A 16,634-nucleotide genomic window follows, 5' to 3' on the forward strand; every position below is an offset into this window, starting at 1 on the left:
TGACACTTTTATCTTCAAAGCTCTTCACCAACACGGATGGATTAATTATTCTCTCTCTCTCTCTCTCTTTTTTTTTTTTTTTTTTTTTGGTTGTGTGTTAAAAAGACAAGTCTTCAAAGCCATCATCCTTGATCCTTGGAGTTGGGGATCTCCACCTTTCAAATGTTGCTTTCCTGCCCCCAAGGGAGAAAATAAATTGCATCTTTGTTTCTTAAGACAAAAAGAAGAACACAATAGAAATACATTCTTTGCACTATGGAAAAATGTTCTTCTATCCTGGGTGGGATTAGAAGAGGTCGGGAAGCAGTGTTTAACCTGTGTTTACAGTAAGCACTGTGAGAAATAACTGGCTGAAAGTGTTTGTTACTGTTCAACCTTTTGATGTGCTCTTAAAAAGTAGCACAAATCCATAAAACGCCTTGCGATCAACATAAGCGGGAACACAACATTCGAATCCATCTACTCGTTGCTAAGGTATAGTCCTTTTCTCTTCTCTTCAAAACATGTCTAACTGGGCTTTTAAAAGATTTGGTTTTGGAGAAGAAAACCCTCAAGCCTGCCCGGAGGTCCTCCTTTGCTGGACACATCTTACAACCACAAGGGAGCAGTCTTTCCTTTGATGAGGTCTTCCCTCCACCTCCACAGAAATGGCAGAACAAGCGTAAGTTTGCACACCGTCTGAAAGAGATTTCCATTAGCCCTGGACGCCGGAAACCGCAAAGGACAGTCAAGTTTTGATTTTCAAGGGGAAAGCCTTCGCTAAACTTTCGCTCAGCCGCCAGACCTGTTGGTTCCTGGGAGGGGCTCTTTTGAAACCTCGAAGATTCCTACACTCTCGAAGACCCAGAGCGGTGGATTACGGTAATTTAAAAGCTTGGGTGGTTTTGAAAGATTACTCTGTGTGGTGTGCGCTCACATTTCCAGGCTAAGGGGACCGAGCAGAGGAACCCCTTTTGTCACCTTTTGAAATAAGATCAGAGGGGAAGACAGGATCTGAAGTATGGATTAGGAGGTCCTAAATCTTTGCTTATCACCTCCGCCTGGATCATTATAAATGATCGAGTAGTGCAATGAATTTAGGAAATCATGCAAAGTTTCCTTGCAGTCTGTCCTGGAACCAGAAATTAAAAGCCCGGCTGTGCCAGGCTGTCTGAATGCACCAGCACCTACGCTTTGAAGATCTGAAGTCTCGTCTTGCAAGGGATCGGTCTCTTGGGTGATTTGTTTGCTTCCCGGCGAGGGATGGAGAAACGTAAGCCGGCCGGACTGCTGCCCCTGCGGTCGTGCTACCTCCGCGGCGAGCCCCCGGACCTGCCGGGGTCCCTGCCCCGCCTCCCCCTCGGGGACCCCTTCAGGGTCTCGTGGCGTCTCGACGCCGCGTGCTGGGAGCGGGCGCCCCGGGACTGCGCCGCGAGGCGGTCGTGCCCGCCGCTGCCGCTGGACCGCGCCTTCGAGCCCGCCTTCCTCCGCCGGCGCAACGAGCGCGAGCGGCAGCGGGTACGCTGCGTGAACGAGGGGTACGCGCGCCTGCGAGACCACCTGCCCCGCGAGCTGGCCGACCGGCGGCTCAGCAAGGTGGAGACGCTCCGCGCCGCCATCGGCTACATCAAGCACCTCCAGGAGCTGCTGGAGCGCCACGCCCGGGGGCAGGAGGGCCCCGCCGGCACCCGTCCCCCGCGCGCCGCCGAGTGCAACAGCGACGGCGAGTCCAAGGCCTCGTCGGCGCCCTCGCCCTGCAGCGAGCCCGAGGAGGCGGGCAGCTAGCGCGCGCCCGGCCCGGCCCCGGCCCTCCGCGCCCGCTGCAGCCTTGGAGCCCCTCCAAGGGTGGTTTGCATTTTTGAGCTGGTTTTTTAATCCAGGGCTAAATTTTAGGAAAAAGAAATGCGTGTCTTCCGGCGGGGAACGTGTCTTCTGACCTTCTGGCTGCCACCCCCGCCCCCCGCCCCCCGACCCAGGCCCCAATTGGGTATGTGCCTGCAGACTTAAAGGTGCTTATTAAGGAAACTCTCCAACGGTACTTCTCAAATGCACACTGTACCGGATCCTGAGCACCTCACTCTAAAAACCCAGAGGGCGATTGGAATTTCCCAGTCAGCGCTGTGGGTACGTTATGCACATAAATATTGACTTCAAGCCAACCTTCACCGAAGAACGTCCCAAAAATGAATAAATAAAAGACAGCCCTTAAGACGAAAGGAACGTTTTTCCTGCATTCCTTCCTTGGGGAGTTGTATTTGAGATTTAATTGACACGGTCACTTTGGGTGAAGGGGACTCCAAGCCGGCACTTGAGCACCCACACAGAGCCCGCTGCTAGCCCAGCGCAGGCTGCGGACCGAGTTCGTGCCTGGTGGTGGTGCGGGCCACGTGCTGAATTTGATACTTCCGGTTTTATCAGAAAGTGGCCATCTGGGGGGCGCCTGGGGGGCTCAGTCGGTTGAGCGTCCGACTTCCGCTCGGGTCATGATCTCGCAGTTCGTGGGTTCGAGCCCAGCGTCCGGCTCTGTGCTGACAGCTCAGAGCCTGGAGCCTGTTTCTGATTCTGTGTCTCCCTCTCTCTCTGTCCCTCCCCTGCTTGTGCTCTGTCTCTCTCTGTCTCAAAAGTAAATAAACATTAAAAAAAAAGTTTCTTTTTAAAGTGGCCATTTGGAAACTTCGTAGCATTTAGGCAATAGTAACATATGTTAGTGTGCTAGAACTCAGATTTGTATAAAAACTTATTTTCCTCTCCGTTGTTTTTGTCCACTGGTTTTTCATTTTCCTTTTTCCCCTCCCCACTTCTCACTCCACCTAACCTTTGGTTAAATTAAAGTGACATCCCTGACTTTATAAAAAAAAAAAAAGAAGAAAGAAAGAAAGAAAAAAAGAAATGCATAGATGGTGGAACCGGATGGACTGAAGTTGGTATGTTCTCAGACTTTCATCCCCATGAGGGCTTCTAGATGTACTGGAATTACCCAGCGACTTTGGCTTTGTTCTCAAAAGTCTTTGAAGAACATTTAATTCTGGTCATTTTTGTCTTAGAAACTATTATGATTTAAGTAGATATGTCAAGTGCTTGTTGACCTACGAAGATAAACTTCCTCTCTCTAAAGCTGTTTTTTTTTTAAGTTTATTTATTTATTTTGAGAGAGAGAGAACGAGCAGGGGAGGGGCAGAGACAGAGAGAGAGGCGGACAGAGGATTGGAAGCAGGCTCTGTGCTGACAGCTCATAAACTGATGCAAGACTCGAACTCATAAACTGATGCAAGGCTCGAACTCACGAACTGGTAGATCATGACCTGCCCTGAAACCAAGAGGTGGAGGCTTAACCAACTGAGCCACCTAGGTGCCCCTCTAAAGCTCTTTTCTAATAACTTGGATTGACCTTTCCACAGAGGCAGTCCTGTATGGTGGTGGGGAGTGGGGCCAGGACACAGGAAGGAGAGAAAACTGGGTATGATTTCATCCCCCACACTGGCTCATGAGGTAGGCCAGATGTATCAACTTTTTACAGATGTATCAACTGAGAGAAGTTAATGTTCAATGAGTATCTTTTATGTGCCAGGAATTTTTGTGTGTGTGCTTTTTACATGTTGTTCTTTTAAATTCTCATAAATCTGGGGGTGGATATTACACATATTTTGTGGTTAAAAATAACGAGGGGCGCCTGGGTAGCTCAGTCTGTTAAGCGTCAGACTCTTGATTTTGCCTCAAGGGCATGATCTCACAGGTCCTGAGATTTGAGTCCCAGGTTGAGCTCTGTGCTGACAGCATGGAGCCTGCCTGGGATTCTCTCTCTTCCTCTCTCTCTTTCCTTCTCTGCCCCTTCTCTCTCTCAAAATATATAATAAAGGTTTTTGTTGTTGTTTGTTTGTTTGTTTGTTTGTTTGTTTTTAATGAGGCCTTGTCCAGGTTTGTGTTGCCATGGTTACTTGAGCTGTGACTCAATGCTGAGTTTGTCTGACCCTAAAGCCCAGGCTTGCTGTGTCCCTTTCTATACCCTCCCTTGCTCCCTCCTTTGCTAGCTGAGTGACAGAGCAAACATTTCTTAACCTGTGAGCAACTCAGTTTCCTCTTCTGTATTGTTTCACAGGAGAAGGTATAGAATACCTTGGTAGTCTGCAAGGTACTAATCAATGGTAAGTTAGTAGTGTATCATCTTTTGGAGAAAATACTATTAGTTCTATGGAGAGTAAAGCCTGACCAAAAATTATCTCTAGGTGGGGGTGCCCGGGTGGCTCAGTTAAGTGTCCAACTTCGGCTCAGGTCATGATCTCACGGTTCATGAGTTCAAGCCCTGTGTCTGGCTGTGTGCTGACAGCTCAGAGCCTGGAGCCTGCTTCACATTCTGTGTCCACTTCTCTCTCTGCTCATGGTCTGTCCATCTGTCTGTCTGTCTCTCTCTTAAAAATTAACATTTAAAAAATTAAAAAAAAATTTTTTTAACATTTATTCATTTCTGAGAGACAGAGACAGAGCATGAGCAGGGAAGGGAGAGGGAGACACAGAATCTAAAGCAGGCTCCAGGCTCAGAGCTGTCAGCACAGAGCCCGACGCGGGGCTCAAACTCACGAACTGCGAGATCATGACCCAAGGTGAAGTTGGACGCTCAACCAACTGAGCCACCCAGGCGCCCCTAAAAAAATTTTTTTTCAATGACCTCTAGGTGGAATTAGTGTGATTTCTTCAGTGTGTCAGAAAGAGGACAGAGTAACCACATTGTATTAGGATTTTACTTTCTATTGCAAATTTCCAGGGGACAAGACTTGACCTGTGGAAACTGAATCCATGTTAAAACATGTAATTACTAGTATTTGTAACAATGGGTTATAGTGGTGTCTGTGTTTCTGGCTGCACAGATAAATGCTTTGCAGTGATTCACAACAAATCTTTACTTTTTCTTTTTAAATTTTTTTTTAATGTTTATCTTCGAGAGATAGAGAGAGAGAGACAAAGTACAAGTGGGGGAGGGAGAGAGAGGGAGGGAGACACAGAATCTGAGGTAGGCTCCAGGCTCCGAGCTGTCAGCACAGAGCCCGATGTGGGGCTCAAACTCATGAACTGTGAGATCATGACCCGAGCTGAAGTCGGATGCTCAATGGACTGAGCCATCCAGGCGCCCCACTTTACTTTTTCTTAAGAACCACATGGAGTCTTTTAGTTTGAAGGATCAAGATGTAACCCTGCTCTTACCCGTTACTTAGTTATAGCCTCTCAACACCTGTAATATATCTGTTTTGGTCTCCAGGCAGGTTCTTATTCTATATAAAGGTTTCAGTGAAGCAAGACCAAATGAGATATATTTACTACTGGGGTGGGGGGGGGGGAGTTGGAAAACTTCCTGGCTTGATTGGAGGAACAGCTAATTAACCAAGTTGTTCATAACCTTGAGAAACTTCTTAGGGGTCTTCGATGAGCAGTAATAACACTCTCCATTCCTTTATTCTGCTCTAGCCACGATCAGCATCTTGACATTCTCTTTTCTACAGTAGGAATAATAACAATAAAAGAGTATGTTTTGTTTAATCTGGATACCGTGGTTGCTTTTAAATGTGGGAAAATGAAATAAAGATTTTTCTTCATTCACGTCTCTAAAATAAATGTGTAAAATGTGTGAATAAATATAATATACCTTGCTGAGATGAGCGGTTTATAAAGAAAAGGACAAAGGCAGTTTTAAAGGAGAACTTTATTGTGGATAAAAATGCCTTGAGAGATTTTTAATGTGGTTTTGTTCAAAGCCCTACTGAGAATATGGCAATGACTTTGAGAAGCCTTTTGGGAAAAAAAAAAAAAAAAAGCAATAAAATACCATCAAAATCATAAAACTTTTTTTAGAGAAAAAAAATCAGGCCATTTTTCTGGAACCTTCCTGATGACTTATAGGAGGAGCACTAATCCAGGAATGAGACCTTTAATTTTTTTTGAATGTTTGTTTATTTTTGAATGTTTATTTATTTTGAAGGCTCCAGCTTGGAGCCTGGAGCCTGCTTCTGATTCTGTGTCTCTCTCTCTCTTTGCCCCTGCCCGCCCCCCCCCCCCCCCCCCCCCCCCCCGCCCCTGCTCTGTGTCTCTCTCTCTCTAAAAGAAAAACCAGGGGTGCCTGGGTGGCTCAGTCAGTTAAGTGTCTTCAGGTCATGATCTCACAGTTTGTGGGTTCGAGCCCCATGTCGGGCTCTGTGCTGACAGCTTGGGGCCTGGAGCCTGCTTCAGATTCTGTGTCTCCCTCTCTCTCTGCCTCTCCCCTGCTTGCACTCTGTCTCTCTCAAAAGTAAACAAAACGTTTAAAAAAAATTGAAGGAGAGAGAGAGAGCATGAGCAGGGGAGGAGCAGAGAGAAAGGGAGGCACAGAATCCAAAGTGGGCTCCAGGCTCTGAGCTGTCAGCACAGAACCCGATGTGGGGCTCGAGCTCACAAACTGTGAGATCATGACCTGAGCCAGAGTGAACGCTTAACCTACTGAGCCACCCAGGTGCCCCAGGAATGAGACCTTTAATATGTTCAATCTTCCCTTTTCCTGTGGATGAATGCTTAATTAACCATTAGACAATTTGAGTCTTAAAAAGGACAAAATAGATTACAAAAAAGTTAAGTAGAAACAATGTGGTAAGCAGAGTTTTCTGGAAACAGTGCATCCACAAAAGAAGAAACATTTACATGTCCTTTAAGATCTTTCCTGGGGTGTTTTGGGTTTTTTTTGTTTTTTTTTTTTGTTTTTTTTGTTTTTTTTGCCACTCAGCCCAGACATACCCATTGATTATACTGTATTTCTTCTAGAATATTCCCTGTGGTTTGTAACTCTGACTAGTCGAATCTCTGTGACATCCTACAGCATACCACCCTGAGGGTGCAAAGGAGGAGGCGGTGGGTTGTGGCAGAGTGTGCCTGGCCTGTGGCGTGGTTCAGCACTGCCATCACCAGCCCGGTGACCTTGGGCAAGCCCCTGACTTCCGTGGTCTCAGTTCTCTATGCTAGGACACGTGAAGTTTAGATTGCATGATCTTTTAGGCTCTTCCAGCTCTAGGATGCCATTCAGCTAACATGTGCCGGGTCTGGACTTGAGGAAACAAGTGTCGGCAAGACATGCCTGCTTCCTGCTACATAGTGCGGGGACAGTTTCTGTATCATCTTTTCCCGCTAGAAAAATCCAGATCCAGAGCAGCAGTTACTCTTTTCTGAGTCCTTGTTGCTGTTACAATGCCCCAAAGCAAAACAAAACAAAACAAAACAAAAACTACATAATTTTTTGTTGAATGGAATTTGAAGAACCTTGCAATCTGGAGGGAAAAGTGGTATGAAAAAAGTTATACATGGTATATCTGATGTCCAAAATGAAAAATGGTATCTGGGTACAGGAGTGCCTGGGTGTCTCTGTCAGTTACATGTACGATTCTTTTTATTCTTTAAAAAAATTTTTTTTTCTTACATTTTATTTATTTTTGAGAGACAGAGCACAATGGGGGAGGGGCAGAGAGAGAGGGAGACACAGAATCCGAAACAGGCTCCGGGCTCTGAGCTGTCAGCACAGAGCCCGATGCAGGACTTGAACTCACGAACCAAGAGATCATGATCTGAGCCAAAGTCAGACCCTCAACCAACTGAGCCACCCAGGTGCCCCAAGCATCTGACTCTTGATCTCAGTTCAGGTCTCGATCTCAGGATCATGAGTTCAAGATTTGCACTGGGCCCTGTGCTGGGCATGGAGACTACTTGGAAAAAAAAAAATAATAATGAAAAATGTTATCAGGATACAGAGTAGAGAGGGAGTTATTTCAGCTTCAAGTGAGTAGAAAACTAGGAGGAGATGCTTTTGGGGGTGCAGCACTTGATAGGTGAAACGGAATGAGGATTATAGGCAGAAGATCCAAGGGTGAGGAAACAGGTGCCTTGGAGGCAGGAACTATGTTTGGAGAATAGAAGCTGAGTAACAGGAGACTAGGAAGATTCTAGAAGGCATTGAAATCCAGGCTGAACTTTAATTTTTAGACAATGGGAAACTATTGAATTTTTTGTTTCTTGGAGAGAGGGTGAACTGTTCAGTACTGTGGTTGAGGATCAGTCTGGTGGCAGGAATCAGCAGACCAACAGGATATTACAGTAATGAAAAGAGAGGGAGGGAGGGTCTCTGCCAACACAGTGGCCCTGGAAATGGGGGGGAGGGATGGGCTGGGAGGGGATGTGGTATGGCCCCTCGGAGGCTGGGGGTGGGGGAAGGGAAGAGGGAGAAGTTAGAGATAACTCCTGTGAGCTGCCATCAACTGAAACAAGGAACACAGAAAGAGGAGCAGATTTATTCATTTTTTTTTACATTTTTTTAACGTTGATTTATTTTTGAGAAGAGAGAGACAGAGCATGAATGGGGGAAGGGCAGAGAGAGAGGGAGACCCAGAATCCGAAGCAGGCTCTGGGCTCCGAGCTCCGAGATGTCAGCACAGAGCCCTAAGTTGGGCTCAAACTCACGGACCGCGAGATCATGACTTGAGCCGAAGTCGGATGCTTAACCGACTGAGCCACCCAGGCGCCCCAAGAGGAGCAGATTTAAAAGGTAAAAGTTGTCTGTTGGAGATGCTGGATTACAAACACCGACAGGCTACTTCTGTCTGCAAGCAGCTGGAAATGCCAGTGTCGAGGTCGGGAGGGAAGACCAAGACAGCTGTGGATTTGGGAGTCGTTCACCTTTGGGCAGTAAGAGGAGTGGCTTCGAGTTCCCAGGCTGAGACTGAGGGGAACATTAGGAGAAAGCTGAGGCAGGTCTCACCGAAGGAGGGGCAGAAGAAGAAACGGCTTTGAAGAGGACTAAGAGGTTGGACGGAGAACCAAGCTAGTGTGAGATCACGGCAATTACAAGCAGGTGTCATTTTTTTTTTTTTTTTTTTTTTTTTTTTTTTTTTACAAGCAGGCATCATTTTATAAGAAGGAAGAAGTGGCTGACAGCATCTTATAAATCAGAGGAGTCAGGGAGTTTAGGTGTGAGGGGCACTGATTGGATTCGGCCACTAGAAGATGGCTAGAAACCTTTGTAAGGGCATAACAGGGGCGGGAAGAGAAAGCAGAGGTGAGGTTGAAGCCCGCCCTTTCAAGATGCTTCTCAGCGAATGAAAAACACAGCTGGAATGATGTAAAGGGGAAGCCAAGGGAGGAAAAGATGGTGTATCAAAGGCAGCTCTGAGCCTGCGGTCTGACAGGTGAAAGAGTTCTAGTCGATTCAGAGGCTCATAGGTGACAAGGCTTCAAGGAGTCTCAAGTAAGGGGAGGGTCCTAGGAATTGGAAGAAGATTGAAGAACTGGAAGGGCAGGGGGTTGGAAGGTGACAAGTTAAGACTAAGGTAGGTGTTTACGTCTCTCAAAAGATGGAATAGGTGTAGGCAATGGCAAATAAAATGAGAAGAAGGCTGTGTGGAAGTAGGACACTGGGTTTAGTATTGATCCTTAGGTACTGCCTGGCTTTAAAAGCATTGAGATAATGGTGTTTAACGACTTGGTTAAAAAGTTGCACAAAATCCTCTGTGATGACATAACACTTTAAATGATATTTGTGGGACGCCTGGGTGGCTCCGTTGGTTAAGCATCCAACTTCAGCTCGGGTCATGATCTCATGGTTTGTGAATTAGAGCCTGGCGTCGGGCTCTGTGCTGACAGCTCAGAGCCTGGAGCCTGCTTCAGATTCTGTGTCTCCCTCTCTCTGCTCCTCCCCTGCTTACACTCTCTCTCTCTCTCAAAAATAAATAAACATTAAAAAAAAAAGTCAACGATGGTGCTCCTGGGTGGCTCAGTTGGTTAAGTGTCCAACTTGGGCTCAGGTCATGATCTCGCAGTTTGTGAGTTCAAGCCCCATGTCAGGCTCTGTGCTGACAGCTCAGGGCCCAGAATCTGCTTCAGATTCTGTGTCTCCCTCGCTCTCTGCCCCTCCCCCACTCAAGCTTTCTGTCTCTCTCTCTCTCTTAAAAATAAAATAAAACATTTAAAAACATTAAAAAAGAAAAAATAGCCTAGGGAAGAAGAACAGAGTCTAGAGAGTAGAATTGGGATGCCCTTCAGTTACCCAGATGTGTAGAGATAGTGTCTGCTCTTTTGGCCAACAGTTTTTGATCTGTGGGGAATATAAAGTCAACCTTGGCGACCTGAACCTACCTCTCATTGTCTTGACTCCAGGGGTTATTCTGCTCTTAGTGGAATTTGAGAGCAAAGTCCTACGAGGCCAAGGACAGCATTTCATGGGATGAGTCAGCGTTACCCAGCTACAACCAAGCCAAGCAAGGTTTCAGATGGTGCCTTTCAAAAGCTTTTGAGCTGTTTCTGTCTAGACAAAGGTTTTCTTCAGAGCTTCCAAAGTTATCATTGTCATCTCCAAAAATGGGTGGCAATGAGACTTCTGATGGAGATGTGGACTGGTGGAGTCCTTCTCTGCAGAGCGATCGCTAGAAAGGCAGACTCTTTCCCTAGGTGAGCTCTCTGGACCCTTCTCTGTCAGCCACCGCCAACCCCGCCATCTGCTCGTCAGGCACACAGGCTGCTGGGAGACAGCAGAGGTGCCTAAAAGGGCTTTGTGTTTTCCTTATTGGCCCGTGAAACCGTAGAACCATTTCTAGCTCTGTGATTATTATCGCTGTGTTGTGTATGAGCTTCACTGGCAGGCTCCCTGGGTGGTGAGATGGGTTTTTAATCCTTCCGTAGTTATTTAGCTGTGTCCTCTGGTGAAAGCCTGTCAACAGCCTTTTCATGTTGGGTTACTCATTGTCATTAACCATGGCCAAAGTGAAACCACAGCTGCTGCAGAAGGAAGTGCGTCCAGACGATAAAAACTCTCCAAACTGGTTTTTGCCTCCAGAGCAAGCCTTGAGGGGGGCCACTCCTGAAGACATTTCTCATTTCCCTGACAGTGGGGGAAAAACCTCTCTGAAGGAGGAATCCTATCTCCCGGGTCATGGGACTAGAAAGAGCCTTGGAAAATGTCCTGATGCAGCTCCGGGGGTTTTAGTGAAATGAAGGATTAAACTGTGCAGGGTCAAAGCGTATCTCTTCTCTCCTAAAAGACCTCTAATTGACAGAAATTCTCCACCAGCTAACATTTCCTGGGGGCCTTCCTAGATGGCAGGCTAGCCCTTTATATGTAGTATTCTCACCTGATCACAATCATCCTACGAGGTATGTATTGTATATCACTCCCATTTTATTTTATGTTTTTAAAGTTTATTTACTTATTTTGGTGGGGGGGGGGGCAGGGGCAGAGAGAGAGAGGGAGAAAGAGAATCCCAAGCAGGTTCCACACTGTCACCTCGGAGCCCAACACGGGACTTGAACTCACAAACCATGAGATCCTGACCTGAGCCGAAGTTTGATGCTTACCCGACTGAGCCACCCAGGGGCCCCAGTTCCTCATCTTTAAAATGGAAGTGATATGGGGCGCCTGGGTGGCTCAGTCGGTTAAACATCTGACTTCTGCTCAGGTCATGAGCTTGCAGTTTGTGAGTTTGAGCCCCACGTCAGGCTCTGTGCTGATAGCTGGGAGCCTGGAGCCTGCTTTGGATTCTGTGTCTCCCTCTCTCTCTCTGCCCTTCCCCCACTTTTGCTCTGTCTCCCTCAAAAATAAATAAGTATTTTTTTTAAAAAGGCAAGGAACTGAATCTCAGAGGTTAAATAACGTACACAGAAAAGTGGTAGCAAAGTAAAATAAGTCATACAGAGAAAGATACCATATGTTTTCACTCTTATGTGGATCCTGAGAAACTTAACAGAAGTCCATGGGGGAGGGGAAGAAAAAAAAAAAAGAGGTTAGAGAGGGAGGGAGCCAAAGCATAAGAGACTCTTAAAAACTGAGAACAAACTGAGGGTTGATGGGGGGTGGGAGGGAGGGGAGGATGGGTGAGGGGTATTGAGGAGGGCACCTGTTGGGATGAGCACTGGGTATTGTATGGAAACCAATTTGACAATAAATTTCATATTAAAAAAAAAAGAAAAGTGGTAGCAAACCATCTTCATCCATCCATTCATCAATTAGCAAACATCAATTATCTACATGGAGGAAGAGAGTCAATAAACAAATGTGAATATATGTTTCAGGTGGTGATAATGACTAAGAAGAAAAATAGAGCCAAGATTTTTGTAATTCAATTACTTTCCATCCTTATGTTCAGGAAACACATCTTCACAGTCCTGAAGCAGGGCCGTGCAGATGTAAACGACTGGATAACTTTGAATCATAACAGCAAATCTGAAGACTGACATTAAGTAAACTCTTCTTGTTTAAGACCCATGGTTACCATACAGCTGAATATGTATGTAAAAAAAAAGAATAATAATGAGGGACAAGTAGAGTAAAGTGTATTTGGGATCCTGCCTGACCAGGGGATCCCAGTCAGCTGCCATGCACATTCACAGCCACCAAGCTTGATGCGGGGCTGTAGAACATTTCCCTATATTTTCGTTTGAGCTCTGAAGGGAGAGCAAAGTGTTCTCTACAGAAGGCCCATGACTTCACCTTGACAGAGTAGAAAGAACATGGATTCCAGTCCTAACTTCAGTGCTTACTGACTGTGTTTCCTTGGGCAAGAGACGTTACCTCTCTGGACTTCTTTCCTCATCTGTAAAATTAAGGATGAGAACCTATTCCATCCCATAGGGCTGTGATAAAGGGGAAATGAGTCTACATAAGTGAAAGGTTCCTATAAACTATAAAGTGCTGTCATCACTAGCCATATGCAAGTCCGTTCTCTGGAAGATAGGGAGAGCTTCGCAGAGAAGTACAGCTACTCTATCCACTCTGAGGAAAAGTCTTTTCAACATAAAGTCGGTTGATGAGATTCTGAAGTAGAATGATGGAAATGGTGACATACTAGGTTTTCTAACGTTGTATAACGAGCCATTCTTAGACTTAACCATGGCAGCAACTTGCTATCTCTCACCATTGAGGCTGTGGGATTGACTGGGAGGTTCATCTGCTGGTCTCCCTGAGGCTCACAGTTGCTGTCAGAATGCAGCCTGACTTGCCGATGGCCCCGCACGGCCTCTCTCCGTGTGGTCCTTCATCCTCGAGGAAGTCTGGGCTTCTTTCTATGATCATCTCAGAGCAGCAACAGGAGAATGGAGGCTGTCAGGCATTGGAGGCCAAGGCTCAGGAGTCACACAGTGTCTGCATTCTTTTGGCCGAAGCTGGTCAGAAAGCCAGTGCAGATTGGAGAGACTGCATAGAGGTGTCCAGGGTAGGAGAAATTTTCATGGCCATGTTGGTAATTGACCTACCACACATACCTTTTTAAAAAAATTTTTATTATTTATTATTTTTTGGAGGCAGGGGGAGAGAGTGTGCACGAGTGGGGTCGGGGCAGAGAGAGAGGGAGCGAGAAAATCCCAAGCAAGCTCTGAGCTGACAGCACAGAGCCTGATGCGGGGGCTCTATCTCACCAACCATGAGATCATGACCTGAGCTGAAATCAAGAGTCAGACACTCAACCAACTGAGCCCTCCAGACATCTCTACCACCAATACTTTTATATGTCATTTATATGTCATTAAAGTCTATTTTTAAATTATTTCAGACTTACGTTAATACTGCCAGAACAGTACAGAGAACTCCCATACCTCCATTCACTCACATCCCCCAATTGTTCATATTTTACTGCATTTGTTCTTTTGCCCACTCTGATTACGTGCTAATAATCTTTAGTCATTTTTGGAATCTTCAAACATGATGTCCCAGCACCCTTCACTCCAGTACATATTTTTCCCAAATGAGATCTCACGTGTGTTTTTTCCAACACCACCAAGCAATTCTCCAATTCTCAATGGACAGTAGCGTGTGTCCTACAATTTAACTCAATTCTGATACTAACTACTTGGAAATAGCCTCAGTCCCACAAGACTGCCCCCAATTCAGATATCAACTGTGAGTCCAGGTTATTGCCTGTGATTCTGACTCACTGGCTGTATATCAGAGGTTCCTCTGACTCCTCTCTTCAGAGGGGGACCCTCCTCTTCTCATCAATCAATTTGCTAGAGTGGCTCACGGAACTTGGGAAACCAGTTTACTGGCTAGATCACTGATTTATTACAAAGAATATTAAAGGATATGAATGAACAGCCACATGAAAACATTCATAGAGAGGTCTGGAAGGGTCCTAAACAGAGAAGCTTCTGTTGCTTTGGAGTTTGGGATGGTCTGCCCTCCTGACATGTGGCTGCATTCTGGTTCACCAACCTGGAAGCTCTCTGAACTCTGTCCTTTTGGGTTTTTATGGAGGCTTCATAACATAGACATGATTAATTAAATCATCAGTCATTGGTGATTGAAGTCAATCTCTAGCCGTTCTCCCCTCCCTGACATCAGAGGTGGGGCTGAAAGTTACAACCCTCTGATCATCTGGATGGTTCCTCTGGCAACCACCCCTGTCCTTTGGGGCTTTCCAAAGTCCCCTCATAAACCTAGGTGTGATTGAAAGGGGCTTGTTGTGAATAACAGACCCCTTTATCACAATTGTCTTAGGAAATTCCAAAGGTTTTAGGAGCTCTGTGCCAGAAACCAGGATGGAGACCAAATATGTATTTCTTATTATAAATCACAACCCCACACAAGGATACTAACATGCATGAACACCAGATCAAGAAGTCAACATTTATATGTCACTACTGACCAATTTACAGATTCTGCTCAAATTTCACCACTGCCTCAAGGATGTCAGTTTTTCCTTTTTGGTCCAGGATCCTATCCAGGAATACATATTGTCATGTTGTTCAGACTTCTTCAGTCTGAAGAACAGCCTCTCCCTGTCTTTCATTTCCTTGACAGTTTTGAGGGTACATACCTTCATTCTGTAGGAGGACCCTCAGCCTGGGTCCATCTAATGTTTGCTCACGACCAGACTCGGGCCATGCGCTGCAGAGAACATCTCAGAGACGTTGCTGTGCCCTTCCCAGTGCCTCATGCCAGGAGATATGACTAGTCCTATCGTTGGCCATGTTAACCATGATCACCTATTTATGTTGGTGTCTGCTCTGGTTTCTCTACCTCAAATTCACCTTCTTCTTTGTAGTTGAATAGTATTTGGGTAGAGAGAGGTAGCCCAATATTATGCCAATATCTTGTTCTTCACCAGACCCCCATCAATTAATTAGCCTTGGTGTTCACTGATAACTCCCATTTGCCCCAGTCATCCCCACAGTGGCTGTCAAATGATGATTCTCCATTTCCATTAGTCCTTCCGTACTTATTAGCTGGCATTCTTCTATAAAGAAGGGCTTTCTCTAAAGAAGGGCTTCCCCTACTCTGTTATTAATTTACTCATTTATTTTTATCAGTTTGGACTCATTCCAGAGGGTTGTAACATATTAATCTTATTATTTTTGACAAATATTGTTTCTAGTTATTGAACTTGTTTCTAATTTGACTGGGGGAGGAGGAGCCCCTTCAAACTGGTTCCTTTTGACATGTCCTGTCATTAATTGAGCATTTGATTATTTTCTGGTACAAGATGACTCTCATCTCTCTCTCTCTCTCTCTCACACACACACACACATGTGCGTGTGAGAGTGCACGTGCACACACACACACACACACACACACACACACACAAACCTAACAAGGATTAAAACCCACAAATGACATGCAAACGTTTGTGTGAGTGTACGTTTTTCTGGGGAGAGAGTCGAGCCTGGCTTTCATCAGATTCTGAGAAGGTCCCCAACCTCTGAAAATTTAAAAACCATCACTAATACCTCAAGGAATTCCTAGCGAGTTTTTCAGATCAGCCATTTTTCAGGTTTCTTATCATCAGGCAGCTTGGAGGGGCTTTAGCCCTCTTGCTACCTTAATTACTTCCATCCGAAAACAGTCTCCAGCTTATGGGAAATGCTCAGTGAATGTTAGTTGTTAAGACTGTGAGGGAGGATCCTCTGCTGGCAGTGGGGGGCTAGACCGTTCAGAGTCTGAGTCCTGAGTATCTTAGTGGAATTTCCAGTCCAACTGGTTGTAGAACTTAGTGAAGTAAAGATAATGAAAAAAAAAATGTTGCCACTTGGACCTCGAGGAGGCGGGTGTTACTTCCCACTGTGCCCCAAATAGAGGTTTCTCCAGTGTTATGAACTCAGCAACACAGCACCGGGACAGCCCTGGCATGCGAAGCTGTCCCGTGGAATTATCCAGATGGTCCTGGCTGCTTCAGTGTCCTCCCTCCCAGTCCCCTAGGCTGTCAGTGGTTAGTTTCTTTCAGTTAAGACGGGAAAATACGTGTTCTTCCACACATCCCACACCCGAGATGATTTTGCTCTCTCTTTCCTGAAAGGCCAGAGCGTGTGCGGTTTTATCTTCAATGAGTTGTGAATTGTTTGGTGGGGTTCGTTTCACTTTATCACACTTCACAGAATATTTACTGGAAGCTTCCTACAGGCAGGATTAGGCATTCTGTTGCTGTCAAATGTAAGACAATGTGAAGTGTAGGAAAAGCTCTCAACCAAAAACGAGAGCCCTTCACTCTGGCCCCAGCCCCTCAGCAACTTGCTGTGCGAAGCTGGACAAATTAGTTGAGGTCTCTGAGCTTTGTTTCCTCATGTGTCACAGGCAGCTGGATTATGGGCTGTCACAGTCAGTATTATGTAACTCTACCTTATTTAGTTCCTGCAATAGTTGACTTTGCAAATGTTTATCTTGTTCCCATGTGTAA

At 45.8% G+C, this 16,634-nt stretch overlaps 1 protein-coding gene across 1 annotated transcript; it reads left to right on the top strand.

The window, feature by feature from the left end:
* Nucleotides 1-1,156: 1,156 nt before the first annotated feature.
* On the top strand, nucleotides 1,157-1,936 carry ASCL4 (achaete-scute family bHLH transcription factor 4). The gene has a single exon (XM_042944665.1). It carries the CDS (start codon nucleotides 1,243-1,245, stop codon nucleotides 1,762-1,764), a length of 522 nt encoding a protein of 173 aa, XP_042800599.1. The 5' UTR covers nucleotides 1,157-1,242; the 3' UTR covers nucleotides 1,765-1,936.
* The last annotated feature ends 14,698 nt before the right edge of the window (nucleotides 1,937-16,634 follow it).

The sequence above is a fragment of the Panthera leo genome, chromosome B4, assembly GCF_018350215.1.
Source record: "Panthera leo isolate Ple1 chromosome B4, P.leo_Ple1_pat1.1, whole genome shotgun sequence".
In the NCBI taxonomy this organism is placed as follows: Eukaryota; Metazoa; Chordata; class Mammalia; order Carnivora; family Felidae; genus Panthera; species Panthera leo.

Excerpts from the sequence above, each read along its gene's own strand:
- ASCL4 (XM_042944665.1), top strand. The coding sequence starts at position 1,243 with ATGGAGAAACGTAAGCCGGCCGGACTGCTGCCCCTGCGGTCGTGCTAC.